General features: G+C 39.6%; 1 protein-coding gene across 1 annotated transcript; it reads right to left on the minus strand.

Annotated features, from left to right (window-relative positions):
- On the minus strand, positions 1–5,584 carry LOC125266228 (endoplasmic reticulum chaperone BiP). The gene is made up of 9 exons (XM_048186701.1): positions 5,427–5,584; positions 4,438–4,589; positions 3,734–3,965; positions 3,508–3,645; positions 3,304–3,416; positions 2,538–2,928; positions 2,190–2,427; positions 1,800–1,967; positions 1–925 (listed from the first exon to the last, which is right to left on the minus strand). The coding sequence occupies exons 2-9, from the start codon at positions 4,551–4,553 to the stop codon at positions 360–362; spliced, it is 1,962 nt and encodes a 653-aa protein (XP_048042658.1). The 5' UTR covers positions 4,554–4,589; positions 5,427–5,584; the 3' UTR covers positions 1–359.
- Between the last annotated feature and the right edge of the window lie 4,033 nt (positions 5,585–9,617).

The following is a 9,617-nucleotide window of genomic DNA, read 5'->3' on the forward strand; positions in this document are numbered from 1 at the left end:
TTTTGTATCAAACATTTATTGTTTAATTGTGGTAGAAATGTCTTCTACGGTTGCCAGATTTTAATAAATAACTTTTTGCATGTCACATGGAATTTACCCAGAACCCCTGAACTCCCTCCCTCCCAGAACTGCCTGAGAATAGCAGCATCGAGCCTCAAACCAGGCTGACTAAATCTCCACCGGAGTGAAGAGAAAATAAGAAAACAAATGCAACTCTTTAATGCACCCCACAAGTCTTTCCCGAAGAGATTCGTGGCTTCACGGTCGACCGGTTCATACAAAAATGTTCAATATGTACACCAGTGCCACTTCTAGAGAGGCGAGGGCATCGACGCAACTGAGCAGAGTCACTGGACGATCTACAACTCGTCCTTTTCGCCCTGCTCGTCGCCCTCTTCTGGTGGCGGGCCGCCCGCGCTGCCGTACAGCTTGCTCACGATGGGCTGCACGACCTCCTCCAGCTCCTTCTTCTTGGCCTGGAAGTCTTCGAGTTCTGCTTCCTGATGAGACTCCAACCACTCGATCTTCTCCTCGACCGCCTTCTCGATGGCTTCTTTATCTTCGGACGACAGCTTGCCGCCGAGCTTCTCCTTGTCGCCGATCTGGTTCTTCAGAGAGTAGGCGTAGCTCTCCAGCTCGTTGCGGGCGTCGATGCGCTCCTTCAGCTTCTTGTCCTCGTCGGCGAAGCGCTCGGCCTCGTTCACCATGCGCTCGATGTCTTCGGGTGTCAGGCGGTTCTGGTCGTTGGTGATGGTGATCTTGTTCTTGTTTCCTGTGCCTTTGTCCTCAGCGGTGACACGGAGAATGCCGTTCACGTCGATCTCGAAGGTGACCTCGATCTGAGGGACGCCGCGGGGTGCGGGAGGGATGCCGGTCAGGTCAAAGGTTCCCAGAAGGTGGTTATCCTTGGTCAGGGGACGCTCACCTGGAAACAGGCAGAGAGAGTGAGAACTAGGGCTCGACATCAATAATGAAAAAAAAAAAAACAACACCAAAAATGCGAGAATAAGTCATTTTATTACATTTAGTGTAAGTGCCGATCAATAGCGGATAATGTTCTGATGGAAACAAGGTGGCGCTATTGAGGCTCACGCACACCAAGAAACTCAGTTAACATACTGCAGTAAAAACGTGAAGTTTTTATATTTATAACATTTGATACAGTTATGCAAAATCATACGAGTCACGACCAATGATTCAGCATTTTAAAACAAATCGGTTGAGTCAATGATTCAATGACTCATTCATAAACAAATGCCTCGTTCTTGAATGAATCAGCCGTTTGAACAAATCGTTTGAATGAATGACTCACTCATTAAGATAGTCACTTGCTGCCACCTACTGGCAGTTTAGTTTCATGTTTAAAAGTAAGATTCTTTCCAACATTTCTTATTTGCATATTGTAAACTTTCAAACAATCTCTTAACATTTTTTTAATAGAGTTGTAATTTTTCAGTGTAAATGATTTAATTTGATTGGTAACAGCCCTGTAGTGTTTTATTCTAATTAAATTGATCAAATTTAAGAATTTAAAATGAAAGATGAAGCACAAAAGTCTTATTTTTTCCAGACAAGCAGCTTTTTACTCTGACAAGTGAATGATCCGAAGTTCATCAAGCACAAAGCTTAATGTCAAGCCCTGGATTCTATTCTGAAGATTAAAGACGGCTTATGAAACGGTCTAAAACGCAGCAAAATATAACATGCATACGCATTACATGTATGTCATTTACCACAATGCCAGTGACCAGGCTATTTTCAAGTGTAACTGTCATGTTGATGCTAAATCGTTGGCTTACCTTCATAAACTTTGATGGTCACGGTTGGCTGGTTGTCAGAAGCGGTGGAGAAGATCTGGGATTTCTTGGTGGGCACGACTGTGTTTCTGGGAATGAGCTTGGTCATCACTCCTCCAACGGTCTCAATGCCCAGGGTCAAAGGGCACACGTCCAGAAGCACCAGGTCACCTGATCAACAAGATTCAGTCATTAATCATCTCGCAAAAAAAGGGTTTGGCAAAATTATAGTCAAGATTATTTTGGTCAATATTGAGATGATTATTTAACAATTGATCGCTTTGGAAACATCATGAATTTATTGAACATATAGAGGGACATTTTAGGGAGTGGTGTGATGGATTTATTATCCAAATGCTAAACGATAACATCATTGCAAAATGGAATACTCACCGGTGTCCTCTTCTCCGGACAGAACTCCAGCCTGAACGGCGGCTCCGTACGCCACAGCCTCGTCGGGGTTGATTCCTCTGGAAGGCTCTTTGCCGTTGAAGAACTCTTTCACCAGCTGCTGGATCTTGGGGATTCGAGTGGAGCCGCCGACCAAGACGATCTCATCAATGTCAGACTTCTTCAGGTCAGAATCTTCCAGAACCTTCTGCACTGGTTTCATGGTGGAGCGGAACAAATCCTGCGAAGGGGAAACGGGTCATTTTATCAATTCATGCATTTATTAATATTTGGAATTAGTTATTTTACTTTAAAGTTTTGCAAGTTGTCATTTTTATTATATTCTCTCACCATGTTGAGCTCCTCAAACTTGGCGCGGGTCAGAGTTTCAGAGAAGTCTTCGCCCTCGAAGAAGGACTCGATCTCAATACGGGCCTGGTGCTGGGCGGACAGCGCTCTCTTGGCCTTCTCCACCTCACGGCGCAGCTTCTGCACGGCACGGTTGTCCTTGCGCACGTCCTTTCCGGTTTTCTTCTTGTACAGCTTGATGAAGTGCTCCATGACACGCTGGTCGAAATCTTCCCCACCCAGGTGAGTGTCTCCGTTGGTGGCCACTACCTCAAACACGCCGTTGTCGATGGTCAGCAGGGACACATCGAAGGTGCCACCACCCAGATCGAACACCAGGATGTTCTTCTCGCCGTCCTTCTTGTCCAGACCGTAAGCAATGGCGGCAGCAGTTCTGTGAAGAGCAACGAGACGTCCATCAGGGTTACAATCATTAATGAGAACTAAAAAAACTTTGTTACTTGAAATAGAATACATTTTAACAAATAAAAACAGAGCGTAAATCTGGACTTCAAAGATCAAAGATTCTTATCCTGTTGCGCCCTCTATAGGCCATAAGTGACTAGTCGACGCCAAGCTTAAAGCGTCATGGCAGAGCATTAAAGTCGATTAGTCGGTGCAACCCCTACTTTTGATTAATGTTAACTAATGAAACCTTATTGTAAAGTGTTTCCTGAAACTATAATAGTAGATCTATGATACTAAAATAACACGGTTGTAAAACAGCTTGTTTAAATTGACATCAAAGCAAGCGTAACAAGTTTCTTACGGCTCGTTGATGATCCTCATGACGTGCAGACCAGCGATGGTTCCTGCGTCTTTGGTGGCCTGGCGCTGGGCGTCGTTGAAATAAGCGGGCACAGTGACCACAGCATGTGTGACCTTTAAAAAGAGCAGAACTGAGTTAGATGGAGTTTCACAGACAGCAGCTGTTGGCCTCAATGTTTCCTGTGTGTTGAAATCAAAACTTTACCTTCTGTCCCAGGTAAGCCTCTGCAGTTTCCTTCATCTTTGTCAGAACCATTGCAGAGATTTCCTCAGGGGCAAAAGTCTTCAGTTGACCTGCTCCAATATCCAGCTGGATGTGAGGCTTGTTCTTCTTCTCAATAACCTGGAAGAGACAAAGCAAGTGTTTATCACCCATCGAAGACAAAGGGATGCAGAGCTCTGGCACAATACAGGTTTTCAGACGGGCGTACCTTAAAGGGAAAGTATTTAATGTCCTGCTGCACGGTGGAGTCGCCCCATGTGCGGCCGATCAACCGCTTGGCATCAAAGACGGTGTTCTCAGGGTTGGAGGTCAGCTGGTTCTTCGCAGCGTCTCCAATGAGACGCTCTCCTTCAGTGGTGAAGGCCACATATGATGGAGTGATGCGGTTTCCCTGGTCATTGGCGATGATCTCAACACGACCGTTCTTGAACACTCCAACACTGATGAAAACAGAAAACAGTATAAAAACACAGTAATAGTGTTTATTATTGAAGTATAAGGGAGAAATGTTCACACTTTTTGCTTTTAAATAAAAAATAAACGTAATAAAATTATACAAATTAAAAATATATAATATATAAAATATATGTATATATTTTTATTAAATATTATTTTATAATTATATTTTGTTCAAGTTAAAAATGTATAAATACATTTTATATTGAAAAATTTAATTTTTTAAAATATATAAAAAGTATAAAATATGTATATATTTGTATAAGATATATAATAATAAAAAAATTATATATTTTGTTCCAGTTAAATAAAAAAATAAAAAGTAAACATTTTTTGTGTGGGGTTGTCAAAATAAATTGCTATAAAAAAAAAAAAAAAAAAAAGTGATATATATATATATATATATATATATATATATCTTGAAAATCAATTTTATGAACTCAAACTCATTCTCACCAGGAGTAGGTTGTCCCGAGGTCTATTCCAATCACTGTCCCAACACTTTCCTTCTTCTCATCGTCTTCGGCAAACACGCTGCCGGCCACCAGCAAAAACAGGCAAAGGAAACGCATTTTGGCCTAGATTTGGTGTCAAATCTTCACTGATTTCTGTAAAGAATACATTAATGTCAAAGGTCAGGACAGGTACATAATACAGTAAACATCACTGGTTGGAAAGTTTACTATAATCAAGTAAAACACCTTCATGCAAAAACTCAAGACCAAAGAAATCCTAATTATCCTCTAGATAGTTTAACCAAAAATGGCATGAACTGATGCATTTAATTCAATTATGTTTTTCAAATAGAAATAATGTAAGAACAAACAATGGACACTATTTTCCAATTCTGAAGCAGATATGATGTTCAGTCACTGAATCATATTCTAGAGTAACTACTCTCCAGTTCAACCTCGTGGTGCATCATTTTTTTTATTTTTTTCCAATTTACACCAAATATTAACATCATTGTAACATACATTTTAAACATTTTGAAACATATTTACTTTGAATTGAAACCAATTTAAGATAAAATACATTAGTTCCTCATGTTTTACCGGTTACCATCTAATGAATGAACATATAAGCAGCAAGCTATAACAGCAACAGTTCACCAGAAAAATCATAAATTTATGTCGATAACCAAAATATTTTCGGACTCCATTGACTTCCATAGCATTTTTTTCCCCTCCCGCACGTTACTATAGAAGTTAATGGCGGTTCACATACCCATATTTTTCAAAATATCCTCTTTAGCGTTCAGCAGAAGAAAGAAATTTTTACAGGTTTGGTACGACATGAGGTCGTGTAAAAGATGACATAATTTTCATTTTTAGGTGAACTGCCCCTTTAAATCGCCATTTCTCACGACTATCCAGTCAAAATGGGTTAGTTATCTTTAAAGCGGTTTTGTAGGGTAAAACAAACAATTAGACATAAAATCTCACCTGATAACGCAGAATTAAGCAGTAATCTCAAGGGCGTGTGCTGAACGCAATGTTTCTCTCTTCTGTGTTTCTCGTGTGTTCTGTCTGTCTCGACTGTCACTCATGCGCTGCTCGCCTGTATATAAGCCGTCACCGCTTCCCCGTCGTGGAGCCTCGCCATTGGCCGGAGAGCAGCTCGTTGGAAGGCGCTCATTGGCTGAGCGTTGCACGCTGGCTGATGCTGATTTGCAGACGTACTGATGGGGAAACGTCATGAGACGAGGCGAACTGTAAGGATTTCATTGGCTTGCATGAGTGTCATTTTGTGAAGATTCTGGATGAGGAATCTGGTGCATTTGAAACAGGCCAAGAAATAGAAACATTTTGAGAGGCCTTAACCAAAAACTCACACATTTTACGTACATATGCACATCTCAGAATAAGCATTTGGGCTTTAATATATATGATTGTGTGTAAAAGCAACTGTCTGTACGTTATCTTGCTTATTGCATGGCTGCTTGATGAATACATAAATATATGGACAATGAATTTTGAGTGTTATGGTGTGAGAACATGAGAGAAACCCCCACAATGATCAATTATACAGTTTTGCCTCATGCAAAAATGTATCAAACACTAATATATTAAGCTTATTCAACTTATTAAGTGCAAATAAACTATTGAGGAGAATCTGATGGGTGCATGTGTGAAAATATGGCATTCACAATTATATTTTTGTGGTTTGGTGACTCATTATGAGCGAAACTATCAGCATACAAACAACAAATAATTATCTGTCATGTAATGATGCAATGATAAGGCAATGTTTTTCAGTATGTTTCGATTCTTAGTCACTAGTATTACTGCATTAATGTTTTTTTTAATTTAACAATTAACGTAATGATCAATATACATTTCTGAATTGATTTAGAATTTTCAGTGTTGTATTTATATCTACATTTCATATAGGCTACCGACAATGAAACACAATAATGATGAGGTCTTAGTAGCACAACATTTCTTAAGACTTTCATTACAAATTAAAGTTAGGGTGCTTAAAGGATTAGTTCACTTTCAAATTAAAATTTCCTGATAATTTACTCACCCCCATGTTATCCAAGATGTTCATGTCTTTCTTTCTTCAGTCGAAAAGAAATGAAGGTTTTTGATGAAAACATTCCAGGATTATTCTCCTTATAGTGGACTTCACTGGAGCCCAAAAGGTTGAAGGTCAAAATTACAGTTTCAGTGCAGCTTCAAAGCTTTTTACACGATTCCAGACGAGGAATAAGGGTCTTATTTAGAGAAACCATCGCTCATTTTCTAAAAAATAAATAAATAAACAATTATATAAGTTTTAACCATAAATGCTCATCTTGAACTAGCTCTCTTCTTCTTCTCTATTTGAATTCCAGCAGTGTAGACACTGCTAAGTGTATTACTGCCCTCCACAGGTCAAAGTTTGAACTAATTGTTATATACTTGCACTAGCATATTGTATATGACAATTTAGTTCAAACTTTGACCTGTGGAGGGCAGTAATACACTTAGCAGCATCTACACTGCTGGAATTCAAATGGAGAAGAAGAAGAAGAGAGCTAGTTCAAGATGAGCATTTATGGTTAAAACGTATAAAATTTGTAATTTTTTTTTTTTTTTTTTTTTTCAGAAAATGAGTGATGGTTTCTCTAGATAAGACCCTTATTTCTCATCTAGGATCGACTGTAATTTTGACCTTCAACCGTTTGGGCTCCATTGAAGTCCACTATAAGGAGAAAAAACCTGGAATGTTCAAAAATCTTAATTTCTTTTCGACTGAAGAACGAAAGACATAAACATCTTGGATGACATGGAGGTGAGTAAATTATCAGGAAATTTTCATTTGAAAGTGAACTAATCCTTTAATCTGGTTTAGATTCTTAAGAATCTTTATCTTGAACATATAGAGGGATTCAATAAATTAATTTTCAGTTGAGTCTGAATTGTGTCATTTTAATCTAACTAATAATACAAAAAGCAGAACAAAGCAATCATATACAAAGCAGAACTAGATAAGACATTGCAGAGCACAACCTTGTCATTTATTGACTTGCAGATGCCCAACAATACAGTAATTTAAAAAATCGTTTAATCAGAAGACCACAAAAACACTTCGGTGCTGTGGTTTCGTATGAAGCAGAAACGTCAGGCGTAAGTGGAGTAAGACCTGGGGCCAGTTGCATAAACTTAGTCAATATATTAAGGCTGTGTCTTAAAGGATTAGTTCAACCAAAAATGAAAATTCTGTCATTTATTACTCACCCTCATGCCGTTCCACACCTGTAAGACCTTCGTTAATCTTCGGAACACAAATTAAGGATATTTTTGATGAAATCCGATGGCTCGGTGAGGCCTGTATTCGCCAGCAATGACATTTCCTATCTCAAGATCCATTAATGTACTAAAAACATATTTAAATCAGTTCATGTGAGTACAGTGGTTCAATATTAATATTATAAAGCCACGAGAATATTTTTGGTGCACCAAAAACAAAATAACGACTTATATAGTGATGGCTGATTTCAGGAAGCTTCGGAGCATAATGAATTAGCTTGTCAAATCAGCGGTTCAGAGCGCCAAAGTCATATGATTTCAGCAGTTTGGCGGTTTGACACGCGATCCGAATCATGATTCGACACCAAAAATTCATAACACTCCGAATCTTCCTGAAGCAGTGTTTTGAAATCGGCCATTACTATATAAGACGTTATTTTGTTATTTTGGTGCACCAAAAATATTCTCGTGGCTTTATATTATTAATATTGAACCACTGTACTCACATGAACTGATTTAAATATGTCTTTAGTACATTACTGGATCTTGAGAGAGGAAATGTCATTGCTCAGGCCTCACTGAGCCATCTGATTTCATCAAAAATATCTTAATTTGTGTTCCGAAAATTAACGAAGGTCTTACGGGTGTGGAACGGCAAGAGGGTGAGTAATAAATTACACTATTTTCTTTTTTGGGTGAACTAACCCTTTAAGAACTAGTTTGACCAACTTGCAGTTAACCAAGGGGTAATCAATGTTATTTTCCCTATTCAAATTACACCAATCTACATTTTTATGTAATGGACTTTAATGTTTTTCTTGAAGAGTGGTCCTAATTTTTTAGTGTCTTAACTTTTAAGACTAGTCTAAGTGGTTTATGCAACCGGCCCCTGCTGGTTGTTTATACATGTGGAAAATTCAATCAGTCTGTTTTTTCAATCAGCTGAATATCTTTCAGTGCAGATAGGCGAGTTTCTCGGCATGGAAGCGTTGCAGCAAGGGAAACCATTCCCAGTGCTGCAGCTCTACGACTCTGTATCCGGCCAGCGCGAGTTGCCTCCGGAGTTGCTTGCTTTTGGACGAACCTGTTGGACTTTGGAATCTTCAGGGATTTAGTTAGTTGAGTTACTAGGTCATCAGTTATGGATACTCCAGAGAGTGTTTGTTCCAAGTTCCGAGAGGTGAGATTTTGGCGACAAGCTCCGGAGGACACAGGAACAGGTTGGTCGTTTTGGTCTAAGTGCACTTCTAGGTCAATAGAGTGCAAATGCGGAAGTATCATGTGTTTGCATACAAATCTCATGTCTTTCCACCTAGAAGTTTCAGCAACACAGCTTCAGCCTCAGTCACCTCAGGCTTCTGGCAGATATCTGATTGAGTGAAATCCCAGAGTTGTTTGGTCACTTCTTCCCTTATTGCCGTCGACTCGGGCAACTCCAGACCAACAGTTCCATCTAAGGTGAATAACTCTTTAATTTGAGCTCCTGGGAATTACAAGCCCCGCTGATGAAGTCTGCGCTTAAAGCCAGACTGAGCAAGTCTTGGGGGAACAGACCAGCAAAAGCAAGACCAAGCAGACCTGTCAGCAGATGTTCAGGGAATCGCTGAAACTCATATTGAAGTTCTCGTAAGATTGCAGTGAGACAGGGATAAAGTTTGGGATATTGGTTTGGAAGAACACATAACATTCCAAATGCCCAAAGCATCTTTGCAGCATCTTTACTCCTGCACTAACTGACCACGTTGTGTAATTGTTCGGTCAAGATGACGTGCATGAGGTCTTGAACCTCCATCCGGGGGGCCCATTGAGGCACCTCCAATCCCATGGCCTCCAAACACAGAAGATGGTCTAGATAGCTAATTAGCTAGTTCTTCAGGCTTCAACTAGTTCAAATGATGC

This window comes from Megalobrama amblycephala, linkage group LG4, assembly GCF_018812025.1.
Source record: "Megalobrama amblycephala isolate DHTTF-2021 linkage group LG4, ASM1881202v1, whole genome shotgun sequence".
Classification (NCBI taxonomy): domain Eukaryota; kingdom Metazoa; phylum Chordata; class Actinopteri; order Cypriniformes; family Xenocyprididae; genus Megalobrama; species Megalobrama amblycephala.